The following is a 23601-nucleotide window of genomic DNA, read 5'->3' on the forward strand; positions in this document are numbered from 1 at the left end:
CACGGTGTTGGGAAACTGGACATCCACATGCAAAAGAATGAAAGTAGGCTATTATCTTACGCCATACAAAAAAATAAACTACAAATGAATCAAACACTTGAAGGTAAGATCTGAAAACATAAAACTTCCAGAAGAAAATACAGGTAGTATACTCTTTGATGTTGATCTTGAAAGGATCTTTTCGAATACCATGTCTTCTTGGACAAAGGAAATAAAAGAAAAAATAAACAAGTGGGACTTCATCAGACTAAAGAGCTTCTGCAAGGCAAAGGAAACCAGGATCAAAACAAAAAGATAATCTACCAACTGGGAGAAAATATTTGCAAATCACGTATCTGACAAGGGGTTAATCTCCATAATATATAAAGAACTCACACAACTAAAGAACAAAAAGACAAACAGCCCAATCAAAAAATGGGGAGAAGATATGAGCTGACATCTCTCCAAAGAAGATATACAAATGGCCAACAGGCACAGAAAAGATGTTCAACATCACTAATCGTTAGGGAAATCCACATCAAAACTACACTAAGATATCATCTTATACCTGTTCCATGGTTATAATCACTAAGAGAAAAAATAACAAATGTTGGAGAGGTTGCAGCAAAAAAGGAACCCTCATACACTGCCAGTGGGAATGCAAACCAGTGCAGCTACTATGGAAAACTATGGAGATTCCTCAAGAAACTAAAAGTAGAAATACCATGACCCAGCTATCCCACTACTGGGTATCTATTCAAAAAACCTGAAATCAACAATTCAAAATGACTTATGCATACCTATGTTTATTGCACCATTATTGACAATGGCCACGATGCGGAAGCAATCCAAGTGCCCATAGACTGATGATTGGATAAAGAAGATGTGGTATATATATACAATGGAACACTATACAGCCATAAAAAAGACAAAATTGTCCCATTCACAACAACATGGATGGACCTAGAGGGAATTATGTTAAGCAAAATAAGCCAGACAGAGAAAGACAAACACCATATGATTTCACTCATATGTGGAAGACAGATAAACACACGGACAAAGAGAATAGTTCAGAGGTTACCAGGAGAAGGGGGCTTGGTGGGTGGGGACAGGGGGTGAAGCAGGGTACTTACATGGTGACAGACAGGTAATAATGTACAAGTGAAACTTCACAATATTGTAAACTATTATGAACTCAATAAAAAAAAACTATTTACCTAGTTAAAAATTTTTCCTTGAACCAATGAAGACGACTAAATCAGCTATGGTAGATAGCTACATATTCTCTGCATATCCTTGTTACAACGTGAGAGAATTTACCACCATAAGAATTCCAAAAGTTAAAAGAAATATAAAAATTAACAATCAGCTATATTCATATGTGAATTATATACTGAATACATATACTTGTTCTCTCTCTCGCACACACACACAACTATAAAATTTTCTCATCCTATTAAAGAGAAAACGAAGGCAATGAAAGCTATGTCTTATAAGGAAGGGTAAGTTGTTTTTAGATCATTTCTCTAACTTAAAATGTACACTTATTGAGATATTGGGGGGGAAACTCACCAAGATTTATTCTAAATGAGTTCTAGTTTGTCTGCTTGACTTGATTTTCTATTGAAAGGCAAACAAGATGTTTTCCTAATATGATTATAAAAAGAGAGTAAATACTTCTGCTTCTACAAACAAAGGTAAGCAAGGTAAGGAAATGAAAGGATCTATTAGAAATCATCTATTATTTTCCAGATTGTAATCAATTCTGGGAGACATCTACTACTACTTCTACCTCAATGTCAGGCACACTCTGGCCAAACAGATCAGCTTATGTAAGTTCATTAAACACAGTGATGTCTTTATGTTTTTATTAATTTTAAATTTCTTTTTTCTTCAATCACCTAATTAACATATTTTTTTCAATTTTAAATACTAATTTTGGGATTTTTAAAATCACACTTGGTTGCAAACATCCAAAAAATTATAGTTAAGATCTTTCATGAATCAAATGAAAATAAACTATTGTTTTCTCTCTATATAAGTACACAGTTTAACAAACAGAGCTTATATGATTTACATGATTTTAAAGCCAAGGAGTCTCAGAAACACAGAAATGCATGGATTCAAAATTTTTTAAAAAACACTTTTTAACTTCATTCTCTATATAGAATTAAATGTACTTCCTGCAACTTCCACAAAAACCACTACCAGCTTCTCTAGATAGTGTGAAAACAGGACCACAAAGAAATCAGAGTTTTACTTAAAACTACTACTTTAAATGCATTTAAAAAATTATATTTTGGATCTTATTAAAACTAGCACTCATTTGTTTAGATCTTTAAAAATCACTTACTTTTATCATCTATATTCTAAGATGATGAAAGAGAAAAAAAATCAAACATGTAACAGCTTTTTTATGAAGGCTCAAGAAATACAAGGAAAATTTCCTGATCAAATTACAATAAAAACACAAAACATTAAACCCTTCTTGCTTGGCAGTTACCTATTATGTTTAACAGGCTTAAAACAAAACGTGTCAAAGATCAAGAGTAAGTTATCTGATACGACAAGTGCATAAGGTCAAAGGTACAATTTCATAAGATCAGAGGTGGTATAAATAACATCTTACATGTCAAAGAAGAAGGGACATAGACAAGATGTATATAATATAAAGACATCACAGCTGACAAGTAATAACTTTAAGTAGAATAAGTATGTTTACTATAGATAACTCTACTGATTAAAAATAAAACTTCCATGTGAGTAAATATAAAATTGTCTTTCTATATCACATAACTCATATGCTATATTAAACACTTGTTTTCAGAAAGAAGGGGCTATAACCAAGAATAACTACATGAATTAGGTGAGAACTTAAAGAAAATTTAATTCTTTCGAATTGAAACAGTACATAAAATGAGCACGTCAATCAAATCTCAAACCACAACAGCTAAACATCAGACTATGCTATGATAGCTACAGAAGTTAGATAATATTGCACATTTTTCTTCCAAAGTGCACGAATTAAATATTCTTTCCTTATTAGAAAACACATAAAATTTAGATTTCCGTTTACATAATAGCAGTGCTCCCGAAAATTTTAAAATAAGTTTTTGTAAATTAAATAATATTTAGGTTTTTTATTAAGAGAATTTAATGAGAAATAATTTTTATAAGTGGAAGAATTTCCTTTATAATGGGAATAATGAAAATTCTAATTAATGAAGCAATTTAGGATTTTTTCAAACTGGAGCACACATATACATGACTAGTTTTAAAGAGCAAACTTCAGTAGAGAATAGGAATAATTATATGAATGATTCAAGTAAAAAGAAAAATTCCATACTATTCTCTCTTAAAATACCCATACAATTTCAGAAAAAGGCAAAAGATTATTTGAGGTAAACAAAATAGATGATTAGTTCCATTTTTATTTCATTTTTATTAATAGTACCTAAAGTCATTTGGTATAACCTTTCAGTTCAATTCAACTCAACCCAATGGGCTTTTATTAAATAGCTTATTATGTGTCGAGTATTATGTCAAACAATGGATATACAGGAATTAAACATTAGGAGACTTCCCATTCCAGCCACAGTGAACTGGCTTATACTACACTAATCTTCCAACTCCAAAAGTTGCACAAAATACACAAAACATCTGTTTGAAGGCATTGAAGAACAGCCAACACAGCCAGGACTTGAGAGACCATGATCCCTAAAGGAAGGGAAAGCACATGAGGTGAGCTCCGCAATCACTATGGATTTTTTCTTAAAGGTTTATGACAATTTTTGGCATGAGAGAACAGTGCAACCTGAAAGGGGCAGTCTTACTGAGCTGAGAAGACAGAATTTGGTTTAAAGCTGACAAAGTGATGGGAACTTGAAGGGCAAAAATCCTCAAAAGGAAGAAATCATAGAGAAGTGAGCCCAAGTAACTGTGTAATTTCCCCTGAAGCATTTGCTATATCCAGAAACTTAGGAGAAAACAGTAGCTTCATTCCTCCTACCTAAGTAAAATTTATTAAGAACCAACCACAGAATTACCCTTACTTCCTGACAGTATCCAATCCAGCAAAGCTCCAAGTACTTGAACACCACAACCCCCCCATACACAAAATCACCTAGCACAAGCCCAAATCCGGTAAGTCCTTTCTAACACCTTATTGAGAAGCCCCATAACTCCGCATAATGTGCATTTTCCGTTCTTTGAACAAATCAATAAAGCCCATTTTATTCAACTATAGATGTGCTCCTAATGGTCTTTGCCTGGAAGGCACGGAAAAAAAATCTAAGAAAAAAGAATGAACTAGAGCTTCATATAAACATTAAAGATCAATCTCACAGACTTAAGGATGAGTGAAAGAAGCCAGACACAGAAAGTACAGACTGTATGATACCATTTATATGGAGTTCAAGATAGTACTAGTCATCAGAGACATGACAGAGCCTTCTGGAGTGCAAGAATTGATCTATATCTTGATATAAGTGGAACATACATAAAAATTCATCTATACACTTGAGGTATATATTTGAGATTTGTGTACTCTATTAATATATGCTATACTCCAAAAAACACAAAGAGTTACACACGTGCACGTACCCACAGGTACTGCCCATAAAGAACCACAACAATCTTTCATGGACATCTTAAAAGATGCTTGACCAAACATGAATTTCCCATCTTTGGGTAGCTTTAGAAATTTGGTATTACAACTAGAACCAACAAATCTATGTCTCCATAAGAGTTGAATGAAAAATATAAAAATACATATTTCAATCTAAATTCCATGTAAACAATAATTATTGGTAGTTAAATAATGCATTTCCAAACATTTCTAAATATTGTACTGATAATATGAAATTTATATTGTTAACTGTTTTCCAAGAAATGTAGAGCATCACTAGATAATGTTTTTCTTGTCTTACTGAAATATCAAAATACCATGACTTTTTTTGCACTGCAATTATATAAATAATAGTACTAAATTCTTATTTTTATGTTTTTTGTTAAATTAACATGTATACTAAAATTATGACACATTTGTGTACTATATGTAGTAATTAAATATTAAATATAGTTTTAATCATGCAAATATATATGAACATGGAATTCTTCACAATAAAAGAGAACATACTAGGTACTCAATACACATAAACAAACAAAAGTAAAGCTTACCACTTCTTCGTCTGAAAGTTCACGTCCTTGGATGCTACTATTCTCTCTCACAGCTTGCTGGTGTTTTTTTCCTTTAATGTGGCTAAAAAGATACACCTCTGAAGAGATCTAAAACCATAAAATGAAAGCAATGTAATCAACATATAATTATATCTGATTTTAAATATTACACATTCAATTTGCAAGTTGAGATCGCTCTTTCACATATTAGGCATAAGAATATTTTCTTCAGAACACAATTCTGAGAATCCTCTACAAGATACGGTCAAAAAAGGCATGTGATCATAGCCAACCTCAACAGGATATCATTTCCTTTAAGTCTCAAGGTTCAAGTTTCAGCATTGAAAATGCTTCTTTCCTTGGGGCCAGCCCAGTGGTGCAGCAGTTAAAAGTATGCACGTTCCCCTTCCCGGAGGCCTGGGGTTCGCAGGTGCGGATCATGGGTGTGGACATGGCACTGCTTGGCACGCCATGCTGTGGTAGGCATCCCACATATAAAGTAGAGGAAGATGGGCATGAATGTTAGATCAGGGCCAGGCTTCCTCAGCAAATAAGAGGAGGACTGGCAGTAATTAGCTCAGGGCTAATCCTCCTCAAAAAAAAAAAAAAAATGAATGCTTCTTTTCTTTTTCAGTCCCAATACCCAAAAATATTGTCTTGGGCTATAATTAAGCAGGTATACATCCATTTTAGTAGCAACTGCATGCTTTGGCACTTTGTGCTGCCACTCATAAATGCTGATACTATTTTTCTACTACTTACTTTGCATAAAAATCATGAAAGAAATCCAAGTACCCAGCAGATGCCTTAGTATAGATAAGTTTTAAAAGACTGGGAGAATATACTTCCATAGTTTAGTAATAAACCATAATATATCATCACAATATTGATAATGACAACCTACCAGGACATTGCAGAGAGAACACTGCTTCTTTCTTTCATAAGGGGTCAGTTTGGGGGCATAATCAGTATTTGCATGTCGTCCACTGCTTAACTCAGCAGCTTTTTCTTTTCTTTGTTCAATCTGTTCCATGTGCCTTCGAATGCTTTCATCATGCTGTAGATGAAGTCAGAGTGTGAGAATATCAAAAATTATTCAAATTATACTGAGAACTTGAAAAATAATATTTCCATTAAACTTTCTAAAATAATAGGAGAATATCCTAATCCAATGTAAACTTGAACACTGAAGACGAGAATCTACATAAAGCCCTTTAATAGAACGTTTCCTACACTGTGCATCATGGAACTATACCATGGGATATTAATGAGTGTTTTTGTGAAAGAGGTTCTACAGTTAAAAAACATTTGGAAAGTAGTAAGTTAAAGCTAAACGGGCTTTTAACACAGTGCACTATGACTCAATAAACCCAGCCTATACTAAGCAACATTTTACACAGGTATTTGACTACACCACACATTTGAGAAGCACTTCCTAGAACACACTATGGGAAATCGTGACCCACAGGTAAAGATCAAGCTTATCCTCATGGCAGACAAGGCCCATCATGACACAGAACTCTGCCCACATCTACTCTATCACTAGCTGTTCTACACCTCCAGTGACTTCCCAGAAAACAAAAAACAAATAAACCAAAAAAATAGTTTCAGACTTCTGACTTCATGCTCATACTATTTCACATGGCTGGAATGCCATCCCACCCGCCTACCCATTCAACTCATCTTTCTTTCAAGATTCAGCTCAGGAATTATTCTCTAAAATTATTTCCCTAACTGCTGAAACCCTTCAAGTTAGATTAAGTGCCCTCCTCTGTACTTCCATAGCACTCCATGTATACCCCTAACATAGGGAAATTGTCTGTTTAGCATCTGAATCTCACAGTAGATTATTAGTTTTTTGAAACTTAGAATCATATCTTACTCATCTCTGCATTCCCATGCCTACCACAAGGCTCAATAAATATTTGCTGCATTAAATTTAAATGAATGATAAAGTTCTAAGACTATACAAATAGTAACATATAGCCCTCTACCTTACAGAATTTACTGTCTCTGTGAGGAACTAACATGTAAATAATTGTAACAACGGGAAAATTCATACTGGTAGAAACTCTAATACTACTGGCAAAGATTTTCTAGAAAATATCAGTTTATCATAATCTCCCAAGCTACAATTGTGCAATCCTAAGCATTGAAATCAAGTGAAACAAATTACAGTCATCTTTTAGTTTATTTCTAAATAATTAAATCTATGAATATCAGAGGGCTAGTAGTAATGCCTTCAAATCATTAATGAATTGCTTAATAAAAACAAGAAATGTTAAAATTCCTTTAATTTTTTTCCCTCAACTGCTTTACTTTATTAAAATAAATTTAGTGAAAACTAAACTGTCTGAAAAGACAGTTGAGTTAGAAATAATTGTAGCTTACTCATATAAATCTTGTAATCCAGAGACTAGAAACACGAATTAATTCAATTTTTCATATAATTAATTCAATATATAAAATTTTAAGCTCATGCTCCACTGACAAGCTCTAAAATTTCAAAAATTGAAATATATAATATCCCTACCTTGAGCTGAATTTTCTTCTGCAGCTCTTCCATAGCTTCTTGTTGAGCAGCGGTTAGTGCTGCCAGTCGTTCTTCCCTATCTCTGTAAGAAGACAGTAAAAATTATAAACTCAACTGCTTGGAGTAACAAATCTCATGAGGATAAAAAATACAATTAGGACACATAGGCTTTATGTTCTGAAAGGTTATTACAGCCATGCACCGCATAATGACATTTCAGTCAACAACAGACTGTATCTATGACTGATCACACAAGACTAGTACCAGATAGCCTGGGTGTGTAGTAGGCTATACCATCTAGGTTTGTGTAAGTACACTTCTATCATGTTCACATAACAACAAAATTACCCAGTGACACATTTCTCAGAACATATCCTCAACGTTAAGCAACACAACTGCATTCTTTAGAATTATTTTTGTCTGAGTGCCTACTAAGTCTCAGGTACACCACTTATTAAATGTTTGGGGAGCAACAGAGATTATTAGTTATGAAAATAGGATTCTGAACCAAGGAATGGGTTTAAATATTAGCTCTGGGACTATCATTTAAATATGGCACGTGGAGGGGCTGGCCCAGTGGTACAGCAGTTAAGTTCACACGTTCCACTTCGGCAGCCTGGGATTCACCAGTTTGGATCCCGAGTGTGGACCTATGCACCACTTGTCAAGCCATGCTGTGGTGGGCGTCCCACATTTAAAGTAGAGGAAGATAGGCACGGATGTTAGCTCAGGGCCAGACTTCCTCAGCAAGAAGAGGAGGACTGGTGGCAGATGTTAGCTCAGGGCTAATCTTCCTCAAAAAAAAAAAAAAAATGAATGAAATAAAAAAAAGTATGGCATGTTGAAAACATACACTTATCTCTGTTTCCTTCCAAAAATCCACTAAAAACACAAGAAAGGAATAGAAAAGTCATAAACTCACAAAGATAAAGAGAACAGGAAAGGAAGCAATCACAAACAAATTATGAGACATACAAAGAAGTATGACCTAGTTTAGGAAAAAAGCAATCAACCGAAACTGTCTCTGAATGAAGGCATATGTTGGTTTTAGTAGGCAAAGACTATAAAACAGTTACTATAAATATATTCAAAGAATTTAAAGAAAGTATGTCAAAATAACAAAAAATATTATGACAATGATTCAACAAATAGAGAATCTCAACAAAGAAACAGTTAAAAAAAATTCTTTTCCTATAAAAGGAACCAGGAATCCTTAAATAAATGGCTGATTCTAGGTGTGGAGCAGGAAAAGCACAAGATTAGTCTGAAGCATCTTGCAGTGCCAGAAAGTAAGGAAGTGCTCAAAATACAAAATGATGAAGTATGTCAAAGGGACATAGGGGCCAAATGAAAGAGCTCACAATGTCCAAAGCTGGAACAATGTAACCAAAAAAATAAATAACATAATACTGGTTAATAACCCAAAGTATAAAATAAATGTAAATGAGTCCACATTGACTTAAGAAAATAATTTAATAAATAAATGAGAGAGAACAGACAAATGTCCTCTACAGAAGAATTGCAAATAATTGATGTAGGAATTTGTCTCTCAAGGAGGTGGACTTTTCAGTGTGGGCTATGCTTAGTGGCTCGGCTCAAAGGAGGATAGCATAGGGAAATTATAAAAGTAACCATACAATGGAGAAACCTAACAAACACTACCTTAGCCAGGTGATCAAGGTTAAAAAAGTCATTGATAAGTCAATCTGATAGCATGAACCTTTGACAAGTTAAGAATGGTAATTCACATTCACCTCTGTGGTCTTTCTTCCAAAAACTCATAACATCAGTCTACCCATGAGAAAAACATCAAACAAATCCTGAAGAACATTCTACAAAATATCTGACCACTACTCAAAACTGTCAAGGACATCAAAACTATGGAAAGTCTGAGAAACTGTTACAACTCAGAGGAGCCTGAAGAGAAATGACAATTAAATATCTGAAGAAATATCAGCCAAAAATTTCCAAAATTTGATGAAAAACATTAATGTACAGAGTAGGATGATCATGAAGAGAATCAACTTAGACAAATCATAGTCAAACTGGGGAAAGACAAACTGGAACGGAAAACTTTGAAAGCAGGAAGAAAAAAACAACTCATATACAGAGGAAATACAATATGATTAATGGCTGACTTTTCATCAGAAACAACAAAAGTGAGAAGCTTCAAAGTCTTGGGAAAAAACCCACAAACTCAATATTCAGGAAAACTATCATTCAAAATGAAGGCAACATGAAAATATTCCCAGATAAGCAAATATCAAAATAATTCAATGAAAGTAAAACTCCCTTACAAGATATACTGAAGGAAATCCAACTAGCCAAAAGGAAATGATGCCAAAGGGTAACTCAAATCCACAGGAAGAAATGAAGTACACCAGCAATAGTAAATATGTGGATAAAAATAAAGCAATGTATAAATATATTTTCTGTTTTATTCTCTTCATTTTTTTGAAAAGTGTGGGGCTACACAAAGAAATAATTATAACACAATATTGTTGAGCTTATGACATTTATAGATCTATGTGACAACAACACAAGAGGAAAAGGACATAGAGTTGTATCGGAATAAAGCTGTTCTATTTTACCAAAATTAATTTACTTTTAACCCGAAGTAGTTTGTGATAAGTCAAAATGAATATTGTAATAAACAGAACAATCACTAAGCAAATCACTAATATAGTTTTAAAAATAAAGAAGAAAATTAAAATGATGTACTAAAAAGTATGGCTTTAACAAAAAAGAAGGCAGTAAGGGAGAACAAAAAAACCTGAGACATATAGAAAACAAATATCAAAATGGCAGACATAAATCAAATCATATTAATAATTACATCAACTGAGATTGGACTAAACACTTCAATCAAAAGGCAGAATTTTAAGACCAGACAGGAAAACAAACCTCAACTATATATAGTCGATAGAGACACACTTTAGATTCAAAGATACAAAAGAATGAAAGTAAAAGGACAGTAAAGACATATCATGTAAACAATAACCATGGTTACATTTAAAACAGAAAAAAAAAACCTCTGATCTTAAGACAAGAAATATTTTTTAAACCAAAGAGGGACATTTCATAAAGTTGAAAGGGTTAATACCCCAGGAAGACATAACAATTATAAATTATATGCCCCTAATACTGAAGCACCAAAATAAAAGAGCAAAAATTGTCAAAACTGAAAAGAGAAATAGACAATTCAACAATTATATTTGGAGATTTCAATAATCCTCTCTCAAGAATTAATACAACTGAAGAGAAAATCAGTAAGTATACAGACAACTAGACAACACTATCAACTAACTTTACTTGACTGACATTTAGAGTACACATCATCCAACAAGAGCAGAATATACATACTTTCCAACATCATGTAGAACATTCTCCAGGATGGTCTACATCCAGGGGCATAAAATAAGTCTCAATAAACTTAAAAGGACTGAAATAATACAAAGTATATTCTTCAACCATAAAAGATTTAATTAGAAAACAACAGAAAAATTGGAGATATCCCAAAATATAATGAAATTAAATAACATGCTTCTAAATAACTCAAGAATCAAACAATCACAAGAAATATTATAAAATATCATGAATTAAGTGAAAATGAAAAATTACATATCAAAATTGATGGAATGAAATTAAAGAAGTGCTAAGAAAAAAATTTATACCTTTAAATGCTTATATTAGAAATGTAGAAATACCTAAAATCAATAAACTAAGTTCCAACCTAATAAAAGTAGGAAAAGCAGAGCTAATCAAACTGAAAGTAAGCAGAAGGAAAGAAATGATAAATATTAAAGCAGAAATCAATGAACTAGAAAACAGAAACACAATAGAGAAACTCAATGAATCCAAAAGTTGGTTCTTGGAAAGATCAACAAAATGCATAAACCTTTAACTAGACTAATATAAAAAAAGAGAGAGAGAGAAGAGATACAAATTACAAAAATTAGAAATGAAAGAGGGATATCACTATAGATCACACTGAAATTAAAATTCTTATAAGGAACTATGACCAACTTTATAAAGAGAGACAACTTAGATGAAAAGGAAAATTCCCAGAAAGTCATGAATTATGAAAGTTGACTCAATAAGAAACAGAAAAATCTCAACAGACTAATAGCATGTGGGGGAAAAAACACAAAAACTGAATTGGAATTTAAAATCTTCCTAAAAGAAAAATCCAAGTACAGATGGCGTCACTGGTAAATTCAAACATCTAGCAAGAAATACTACCAAACCTATGCAAACAGATTATACAAATAGTGCAGAAAAAAAAGACTTCCCATCATGATATTCTATGAGGCTAGTATTGCCATGACACAAAAGCCAGAAACAGACCTGATAAGAAAATTACATATCATTAGCTCTTATCAACATATCCTTAACAAGAATTCAATCATGTATAAAAATGATTATACACCATGACCATGTAAGAATTAACCCATAAAGGCACGGCTGGCTTAATATCAAAAAACGGATTAGTGTAGTATACTGTATAAAATAAAGAATAAAAAGCACAGGATTGCACCAGTGGATACACAAAAAGAAGCATTTATTTAACCAAATTCAAAGTCAATTTATGTTAAAAACTCTCAACAAACTAGAAACAGAAGAAAACTTCTTCAACCTGATAATGGGGATTTATGAAAAACCTACAACAAACATCATAAAATAATAATGCTAAATAATGCTAAAATACTGAATGCTTTCCCCCTAACCTCAAGAACAAAGTAAGAATATGCAATGTCACAACTTATATTAATATTAAACTGTATGATCTAGCGAGTGCAATAAGGCAAGAAAAAGAAATTAAAGGCATCCATATTACAAAGCAAGAAATAAAACAATCTTAATTTGCAGATGACATGAGCCTTTAGGTAAAATATCTTTAAAAAAACAAAGAAAGAAAACACTACCAAAACTAATAAGAGAGTTGAGCAAGGTCATAAAAAACAAGATTGTAGAATGAAATATATAAACATTGACCGTATTTCGATATACTAGCAAGAAATACTACCAAACACGAAATAAAGAAAATAATTCCATTCACACTGGCTTCAAAAAGAGTACTTAGGAATAAATTTAAGAAAACAAGCACAAGACCTATATATTAAAAACTACAAAACATTGCTGACAGAAATTAAAGGAGATATAAATAAAGAGGGAGATATAAATAAAGAGAGCCACACACCATAGTCATGGATAATAATACACCATATTGTACAGAGGGCAATTCTCTCCACAATGATCTACAGATTCAATGCATTTCCTATCAAAATTCCTGCAAGCTATATTTTAGAAACTGGCAAGCACACTCTAAAAATTATATGGAAATGCAATTTTGAAACAGAACAAAGTTGGAGAACTTACATTACCTGATTTCAAAAGTTGGTATATAGCTACAGTACTTAAAGCAGTGTGGGGCTGGCATAAAAAGAGACACATAGATATCTAAAGAACAGAATACAGTCCAGAAATAAACTCTTACATCTATGATTAATTGATTCTGAACAAGCGGCAAGGCAATTCAATAGTGAAAGGATAGTCCTTTCAACAAACGGTGATGTGATAAATGAATATCTATGCAAACAAATAAATTGAGATCTCATACTACGTATAAAAGTTAACTTGAAAGGAAATATAGGGGCTGGCCCCATGGCCGAGTGGTTAAGTTCGTGCACTCTGTTTCCGCAGCCCAGGGTTTCGCTGGTTCAGGTCCTGGGAGCAGACATGGCACCAATCATCAGGCCAAGCTGAGGCAGCATCCTACATGCCACAACTAGAAGGATCCCCAACTGAAAAAATATACAACTATGTACTGGGAGGCTTTGGGGAGAAAAAGGAAAAATAAAATCTTTAAAAAAAAAAAAAGGAAATATAGACCTAAATGTAAGTGCCAAACTGAAACACTTCTTGAAGAAAACATAGGAAAGAAACTTTGTGATTTTTGAGTTAGGTAAGATTTCTTAGGACACCAAAAGCACTACACGTAAAAAAATTTTGATATATTGGATTTTGTCAGAACTAAAAACTTTTGCTTTTCAAACGACAGTATTAAGAAAATAAAAAGCCACAGATAGCAATTCACATACTGAAAATAATGTGTACTCTGAATAAACAAAGAACTCCTACAACTCAATAATAACAAAATGACTCACTTGAAAAACGGGCAGAAGGTGTGAGCAGACATTTCACCAAAAAAGATACATGAATAACTAATAAGCATATTAAAAGATACTCAAAAACATTAGTCATCAGAGGAATGCAAATTAAAGTCACAGTGAGACAGCACTACATACCTACTAGAAAAGCATACATTTAAAACACCGATCCACCAAGTTTTGTCAAGTTTGAAGAAATTGAAACTCTTTCACTACTGGTGGCTATGTAACATGGTATACATCTTACCCTATAATCCAGCCTTTTATCTCTTAGCTATTTACCCAAGAGAAACGAAAGCATATGTCTACGTAAAGACTCATACACAGATGTTCATAACAGCTTCATTTGTAATAGCCAAAAAAATGAAAGTAACCTAAATGTCTATCAATAGAAAAGCAGACAATAATTTGTGGCGTATATATACAAATACTACTTGGCAATAAACAAAAAATGCAAGCTATAGGTACAAACAACAATATGGAGGAATCTCAAAATAATAAAGCTGAGTAAGGGACAAAAAAGAAAGTAAATCAGTGGCTTCCTGGAGATGAGGGTGGAGGAAAGGACACATGGATTACCAAGCAGCACAAGAAAATTTGGGAGGTGGGGGGTGATGGATATCATCATTATCTTGACTATGCTGATGGTTTCACAGAGATTACATATGTGAAAACTAACGAAATCGTACACTTCAATAAGTTCAATCTTTTGTATGTCCACTATACCATAATGAAGTTGTGAAAGAAAATTTTTTTAAGATTGTTAATTGCAAGTTTAGGCAAGGATACAGAACATCTAGAATATTCAAAATGCTACTGTAAATGTAAACCAGTACAACTACATTGCTAAACAGTTTGGCAGTGTCTACTAGAGCTGAAAATTTGTATACCATAAGGACTAGCAATTCCATTCTTAGGCATAAAGCCAGCAACTAGACCACCATGTGAGAAATGTGGATAGTGATTACTGTTGAGGTGGAAGGAGGGGCAGTGATTTGGAAGGCACATGGGGGCTTTTGGGGTGCTGGTAATGTTCCATATCTTGCCCAGGTTGGTAGTTACATGGGTATGGTGATAACTCACCAAGCTGCAAATTTATTGATTTGTACATTATTCTATTTATGTTATAGTTTATTAAAATGTTTACTGATTTAAAAAATATATAGTTATCTCGCTCTCCAGATTGAAAGCCTTAAAAGTTAGTTAACCAAATGCAGTGATGGCTTATATAAGCAAATTCTAACAATACATCAAAACCAAGTTGGGTTTATCCCAGGAATACAGGCTTGACTGAACATTAGGAAAATCGATGATCATATTAACAGATCAAAGGAGAGATTTTTGATGATCATTTCTATATAAGTAGAAAAAGCATTTGCTAAAATTCAGCTCCAATTCATGATTTGAAAAAATTCACAATTTAAGAACAAAAGGTAGCTTCTTTAACCTAATAAAGGACATCTGTAAAACTTAAATATACTATATTACACAGTTAATTGCTGACAGCATTCCTTTTAAGGTGCCCACTAAAGAAATAAAAGGATAGAGATCAGAGAAAAAAGACACAAACTATTTTTATTGGTATATGATATGGTTATTTATGTAGAAAATCCTAAAGAATCTACAGATTAATTATTAGAATTTTTAACAGAATTTATCAAAGTTGCTGGAAACAAAATCAATGGTATTCTTAAACACTAGCAATACACAGGTTTGAAAAAATTTTAGAGATTCTATTTCTAATAGCATAACAAATATAAAAGAGGATAACTAAAAATAAATTTCATAAAATGTGTCAAAAAATTCTAAATAAACTTAACTAAGGAAGCAGAACACTTACAAAGTGAAAACTACAAAACTTTGCTGAAAGAAATTAAAGACAAAAAAATGAAAAGACATTTCATGTTCATGAACTGGAAGACCCAGTATTGTTAAAATGTCAATACCACCTAAAGCTAGGCACGGATTCAAAGAAATCTCTATCAAAATCTCGATGATTTATTTTGCAGAAATAGAAAAAAAAAAAATCTATCCTAAAATTCACATAGAATCTCACGGGACACTGAATAGCCAAAATAATCATGAAAAAAAGAACAAAGCTGGAAGATTCCTGATTTCAAAACTTACCACAAAGCTGCAGTGATCAAAACAGTGTGGTACTAGCCCAAAAGACTAGATTATATATTATAATTATACATGGACTAGAATTGAGAGCCAAGAAATAAACCCTCAAATATATGGTCAAATGATTTTTTTTGAGGAAGATTAGCCCTGAGCTAACTATTGCCAATCCTCCTCTTTTTGCGGAGGAAGACTGGCCCTGGGCTAACATCAATGCCCATCTTCCCCTACTTCATAGGTAGGATGCCTACCACAGCATGGCTTTTGCCAAGCAGTGCCATGTCCACACCCAGGATCCGAACTGGCGAACCCTGAGCCACTGACAAGCGGAACATGTGAACTTAACCACTGCGCCACCGAGCCAGCCCCTGGTCAAATGATTTTTGACAAGGGTGCCAAGACCACTGAATGGAAAGGACAGTATTTTCAACAAGTGGTAGTGAGAGCGATGTCGGCATCATGGCAGAGTGAACTTGCCCGGGATTCTCTCCCCTCTAATATACAATGAAAAGGGACATTCATACTCTAACAGAGGATATCCTAATACAACACAGAAATATCAGAGAGACACACGCAGCCATATGATGGAGGGCAGAGAGGCTGAAGGCCCTGTTAGAAGAGGTGGAACAGGGTAAGAAAAAACTTTGCTCCCTCCCCTAATAGACTGGAATCCATGACTGCAGGAGGCCTCTGAGAGGGAAGGGACCGGGCAGGGGATGATTTCATGGGAACATCAAGGACCCCTGAGGGCCCGTGCAGCCTTGAGGGAAGACCTCGCCCAGGGCAAGAGCTTTCACAGGGGGTGACCTCATTAAGCCAACACACCAGGAGAGCAGATAGCGAGAGAAGAGTGAGAAGGCCCAGACAGCACGCAGGAGGAGAAAGTACCCCTTCCTCGACCTGCCCTGTGCCTGCTCCACTTCCTGGGATCTTGGCTGAAGGCAGAGGGCTCAGAATACGCAGCTCTTCACCCCACCCTGTGGCGATAACCAAATAATATCAGGATCCATAAGACCAGAGTCACCCCCCCAGCAATATCAAACATTATATCAAATCTCCAGATCACAGAGAAAATGACAAGTACCAAAATTCAGTCCTAAGGACACAGAAATATGTAATCTAAATGACAATGAATTCAAAATAGCTATCATCAAAAAACTCAACGAGGTAAAAGAGAATGTAGAGAAACAATTCAATGAGTTCAGGAGCTACTTCACGAAAGAGATTGAAACTATAAAGAAGAATCAATCAGAAACATTAGAGATGAAAGACACAATGGAAGAGATAAAACAAAATACAGATTCCCTGAACACTCAAGTGGACATCATAGAGAAGCATATCAGCATAATCAAAGATAGACATGTTGAAATGCTCCAGAAAGAGGAGGAGAGAGAACTAAGACTAAAAAGAAATGAAGAAAGTCTCCGAGAAATATCTGACTCAGGGAGGAAATGCACATAAGAATTATAGGTATTCCAGAAGGAGAAGAGGAGAATGGATCAGAAAGCATGTTCAAAGAAATAATAGAAGAGAACTTCCCAAACCTAGGGAAAGAGAGGGAAATACGTGTGGAAGAAGCTTCCAGATCTCCTAGATATGTCAATGTAAACAGACCTACTGCAAGGCATATAGTAGTAAAACTGACAAAAGTGAATGACAAAGAAAAAATACTAAGGGTAGCAAGGCAGAAGAAAATAACCTACAAAGGAACCCCTATCAGGCTTTCAGCAGATTTCTCTGCAGAAACCTTACAGGCTAGGAGAGAAGAGAACGACATATTCAAATATTGGAAAGACAAAAATTTTCAGCCGAGCATACTCTATCCAGCAAAAATATCCTTCAGATATGAAGGACAAATAAAAACTTTCTCAGACAAACATAAGCTAATTGAGTTGTAGCCACGAGACCCCCTCCCAACAAAAAATCCTCAAGAAGGCCCTTATATGTGGAAAAAAAAGGGGGGGAGAGGAAGGGGTTATAAAGCATGGAGTAAGGAGACAAATAAGTAGACAGAATCAGAATAGGATAGCAAATACTCAAGTACAGCATTAAAGAGAAAGGGAAAGAAAACACCAAAAACAAAGATAATCTTATCATTTTAACTACAAACTCACAACACAAGATGGAATAAGATGTGAGAAAAACAACTTAGGAGCAGAGGAGGAAAGGGACTGAATTGGTTTAGACTAAGGAAATAAGAGGTCATCAGAAAACGGACTATCTTATACACGAGATTCTGAATACAAACCTCAGGGTAACCACTCAACAAAAAAGCAGAACAAAGACACAAATAATAAATAAGGAGAAAACAAAGAAATACATCATAAAAAACTACATAATTCAGGGGCTGGCCCCGTGGCTGAGTGGTTAAGTTTGTGCGCTCTGCTGCAGGCGGCCCAGTGTTTCGTTGGTTCGAATCCTGGGCGCAAACATGGCACTGCTCATCAAACCACGCTGAGGTAGCGTCCCCCATGACACAACTAGAAGGACCCACAATGAAGAATATACAATTATGTACCGGGAGGCTTTGTGGAGAAAAAGGAAAAATATAAAATCTTTAAAAACAAACAAACAAACAACAACAACAAAAAAACTACATAATTCAATGGGTAGACCAAAACACACAGGACAAGAAACAAAGGAAAAGCAGGGGAACTGGAAAACAAGTTATAAAATGACAGTATTAAGCCCTCATATATCGCTAATCACCCTAAACGTAAATGGATTGAATTCTCCAATAAAAAACAAATGGTGCTTGGAAATCGGATAGTCACATGCAAAAGAATGAAGTTGGACCCTTACCTTACACCATATAGAAAAATTAACTCAAAATGGATCCAAGACCTAAACATAAGAGCTAAACCTAAAACTCTTGGGAGAAAACATAAGGAGAAAGCTTCACATTGGATTTGGCAATGATTTCTTAGATATGACACCAAAACCACAGGCAATAAACGAAAAATAGATAACCTGGACTACACCAAAATTAAAAAATTTTCTGCGCTATCAACAGAGTGAAAATGCAATCCACAGAATGAGAGAAAATATTTGCAAATCAAATATCTGATATGTATCAATATCCAAAATATACACAAAAGTGTTACTACAAAATATACAAAGAACCTGTTGCCACAACTCAACAAGAAAACAACCCAATTAAAAAATGGGCAAAGGATTTGAATAGATATTTCTCCAAATAAGATATATAAATGGCCAATAAGAACAAGAAAAGATGCGCAACATCATTAAACATTAAGAAAATGCAAATCAAAACCACAATAAGCTGCCACTTCATGCCCATTAGGACAGCTAGTATAAAAAAAGAAAAAGAAAAAAAGAAGCATTGGTGAGGAGGTAGAGAAATTAGAACTTGTGTGCACTGTTGGTTAGAAGGTAAAGTGGAGTAGCCACTAGGGAAAAAAGTATGGTGTTCCTCAAAAAATTAAAAATAAACTTACCATACAATCCAGCAATTCCATTTCTGACTATATACATACCCAAAAGAACTAAAAGCAGGAACTTGAAGCAGATATTTGTACACTCATGTTTACACCAGCATTATTCACAATAGCTGAAAGGTGGAAGCAATTTAAGTGTCCATTGACAGAAGAATGGGTAAACAAAATATAGTACATACATAGAACAGAATATTATTCAGCATTTAGGAAGGAAATTCTGACACATGCTACAACATGAATGAACCTTAAAGACATTATGCTAAATGAATAAGTCACAAAAGACGTACGATTCCACTCATATGAGGTATCTAGAGTAGTCAAATTCATAGATAAACAGTAGAATGAGGGTTGACAGGGGATAGGGGGAGAGGGGAATGTGGAGTTATTACTTAATGGATACAGAGATTCATTTTTGCAAAATGAAAAGAGTTCTGGATATGGAAGGTGTTGATGGCAGCATAACGTGAATGCACTTAATGCCAATGAACTGTAAACTTAAAAAGAGTTAAAATGTTAAATTTTATCTTACGCATATTTCACCACAATAAAAAAATATGTACAAAAGCGGTTTATAGAAAAAAAGTTATAAACTTTATGTAAAGACATTTTTAAAGACCTAAATCAGTTGAAAAAACATTTAGTAGTATGTTCCTAAATTGGAGGACTCAATTTCAAAAACAGAAATCTCCCCACGTTAATTTATAGATTCAAAGCAATGCAAATAAAAATCTGACAGTTTCTTTTTTAATACAGATTTGAGCAAGCTGATTCTAAAACTAACATAGAAATGTGAAAGGGCCAAGCGTGTCCTATCAAAAATAAAGTGCGGGATGGTAACAGACACCAAGTATTGTAAAGCTTTGATAATTAAGGCAGAGGATAGAAAAAGTGACCACTGGAAGGTGAGATAGAGCCCACAAACAGACCCCTGCATCCATGGAAACTGATTTATGTTAGAAAGCTTTGTAGAGCAGTAGGAATAAAAATTATTTTTCAATAAAGTGTGTCAGAACAATAGAGTATCCACACAGAAAAAAATGAAATTGGATTCCTACCTCAAACCAGACAATAAAATCAATTCTAGGCAAATAAAGGCGCTGTAATATTAAAGGAAAAGTGTATTTTAAAGAATATCTTATGACTCATGATAGAAACAAATTTTGTAAACAAGATCAAAAAGCATAAATCACAAAATTTGCTCAGTTTTACTACACTGCAATCAAGAATTACATTAATCAAAAGACATAGAGGGAAAAGGCAAGCCACAACCTACAAAAATATTTTCAATACACAAATCTGACAAAGAATTAGTATCTAGTAAAGATAATTCCTAAACATCAAGAATAAAAGATCCCAGGCCAGCCTCAGTGGCCTAGTGGTTAAGTTCAGTGCACTCCACTTTGGTGGTCTGGGTTCAGTTCCTGGGCATGGACCTACACCACTCTGTTAGTGGCCATGCTGTGCTGGCAGACCACATACTAAAAGATAGAGGAAGACTGGCACAGATGATAGCTTAGGGCAAATATTTCTCAGCAAAAAAAAAAAAAAAAGAAAGAAAAGAAACAATAAAAGATCCCAATAAGGAAATGGAGAAGAAATTTGAATGGGCACTTTACATGAAAAAAACCTGAGGAGCTGATAAGTATATGAAAAGTTGCTCAACTTTATTATTAATCTTGAACAAGTAGAAAAGCAAATTAAAACCACAAAGCGCTATCTTTTCACATCTACCAAATTTGCCCCAATTAATAGGTCAGAAAATATCACACGTCAACAAGTTATACACCAACCAATAGGTCTTAGGCTTAGCCAATTAAATGCTTTTTCTTAGATCTCCAAATCTTACACAAGTGATTTTAAAATGCAGGGACTGCTGACAGTCATTTATCATAATCAGAGTGGCAACATGCTGACCACACTGTTTCCATCAAAAGACCAATGCTGTGGCTCTTGTGACCCAGCCTTTGATGCTTAACCATTTCCAAGCCTGGTCCTCTAAACTCCTAATACTTATGCTTCCAATATCTTTCTAAAAATTTCCTTTGCTTAAGCTAGTCAGAATCAAATTCTATGTCTCAAAACAAAAAAATCTTAAAAGTATCAAGTTTCTCATCCAACAGAAATGTTCAAAAGGTTTCCATTCTGAGTACGATGTCATAATTCCTGGAAATCAAAATTTTGTACATTCCCGTATTTGTTACCACTTCTAAAAAACCTCTATGACAGTAAATGGCTTTACAACTTGGTTTGAATATTCATTCACTGCAAAACTTCATCAGGATCAAAATCAAGATAGCAAATGAGGTACCTAGCTCTTTCCCGGGCTGCATCCTCACGGGCCTTTTCCTTTTCTTGCCTCTGTTGTTCAATTCGGGCTTCTTGTTCTTTCCTCTTCATTAACAATTCTTCTACACGGGCCTGCCGTTCTGCCTCGAGAGCTCTCTTGCGTTCCTAATGTCAAATGTTTTAAAAGGTGTTGGGCTTACGTATAAAATGAAAATGATTAAAACTGACATAGCTTTGACATAAACTTATATATTCAAGCAGATCCCTGGCTTACCACTAGGTATGTTTCTCAGAATCTAAACAAAAATCAAATATCAATATCTGGTTTTCATATGTCTTTTACCAGTGTTACACATAATTATAAGAATAAAAGCCATTTTAAGCAGATACTATTTTATGCATATTCTGTGAGAACGTAATATGTATTTTACGGTTAATCACTTCTAAAGCCTTGTGTTTAAATATCATTTTAGAAATACCAGAACATGATGAAGAAAGCATAGTTAACAGATTTTATTTCTGAACTAAGCTTTCAAACAGGACTTAAGAAAAGCTTTGTGGCAAGGACAAAGAGTCATTAAAACACAGCATAATGGGTAAGAGAGTGGGCACTGGGTCAGATTCCCTGATTTTGCTTCCTGACTCCATTATTTACTGGGTGGGCGATTCTGGTATAGTTACATTATATCTGTGTCTTAGTTTGCTGGAAGACAACAGTTGTACTTATTTCTCAGGATATTGTGAAGAATAGATGAGATAATACACGGAAAGCACTTACCACAGGGCTTGGCATATAGTAAATTCTCAGTAATTATTTATCATCACTGTCATTAAGGCAAAGATACTTCATTAATATAGGATTAAACATCAATGTGATACTGTGTCCTGTGTATATTTTTGCCTAATAGGAGTACTTTGCTAATTTCCACTATATTACTAGATGTATTAATACATTTCTTTCAGTTCATCCCCATTCCCCAGGTAGCTCACACGTCTCTCCCTGGCCCTTCAAGGCTCTTTATGATTAACAGAAAACACTGATCTGGGCTCTAGTAACTACTACTTACATAGCCTTCGGCAAGTCATTTCACCTTAAAAGCGCCTCAGTTGGTTGTGAGATCTAAACTACTAATATAGGGAAGTACTCAGCAAAGTGATTAGCACATAGTAAATGCTCAGTAAATGATAGCAGGAAAAAAAAAGTAATACAGCAGCTTCTGTTTACAGAACACTGTGGAGAGATAAGAATATTTCTAATAGTTAACTCAGCTCACAATGGTAACTTCATATCTACAAGAAGCCCTACCTACCCCAAGAGAAGAAAATCTTTTTAAAGTAGTAAGCCAAAAGGGTCCCTATATTATCTTTTTATTTGGGGGAGGGGGGAAGGGACTGGGAAATAAGAGAGAATGCACTGGCAGACTGTAGACTTTTGTAGACCTGCAATTAGATTTTAAATTGATTTTTCAGTGTCTGGCATACTACTCATGAACTGGTTATAGCTATTTCTCATTACAAAGTAAGCATAATAGGTAGAAACTTGTTTAGCTATATAAGATCTCAAAAACTCTTTAAAAACAAATCTGGCACAGGAAACTTTCTCCAATGAAGAAAATATAAACAAAAAAGTTTTCTCTCAAAGTCAAATTTATTTTTAGTTTAAAAAAAATCTGTATTATATCTGAAAACACAAGTTTCAAAATGAAATGCAAAAGGCTTAGGCATTAAATATGAAGAATTAAACCAGAACTTTTAATTTCATATTTTAGGAAACCAAAAACTTGCGAAACAGACTTTAAAAAATTATAAATTGGTCTTCTAAATGAAACACATTAATATAAAAATAATTACTTTATGTGTATGCACAATGTAGCCA

At 34.2% G+C, this 23601-nt stretch overlaps 1 protein-coding gene across 35 annotated transcripts in view; it reads right to left on the reverse strand.

The window, feature by feature from the left end:
• SCAPER (S-phase cyclin A associated protein in the ER) overlaps positions 1-23601 on the reverse strand; it is a 490115-nt gene that overhangs the window by 308150 nt on the left and 158364 nt on the right. For 23 of the 35 annotated variants that reach the window (XM_070504422.1, XM_070504424.1, XM_070504419.1 and 20 more), the window contains 5 exons: positions 21748-21890; positions 20495-20536; positions 7691-7772; positions 6062-6214; positions 5158-5265 (listed from right to left, as the gene is read on the reverse strand). In XM_070504422.1, coding sequence (XP_070360523.1) covers positions 5158-5265; positions 6062-6214; positions 7691-7772; positions 20495-20536; positions 21748-21890 — 528 coding nt within the window. The remainder of the gene's footprint in view (positions 1-5157; positions 5266-6061; positions 6215-7690; positions 7773-20494; positions 20537-21747; positions 21891-23601) is intronic. The other 12 variants (XM_070504430.1, XM_014841435.3, XM_044764170.2 and 9 more) reach the window with 1 other exon arrangement.

This window comes from Equus asinus, chromosome 2 (genome assembly GCF_041296235.1).
Source record: "Equus asinus isolate D_3611 breed Donkey chromosome 2, EquAss-T2T_v2, whole genome shotgun sequence".
NCBI lineage: Eukaryota > Metazoa > Chordata > Mammalia > Perissodactyla > Equidae > Equus > Equus asinus.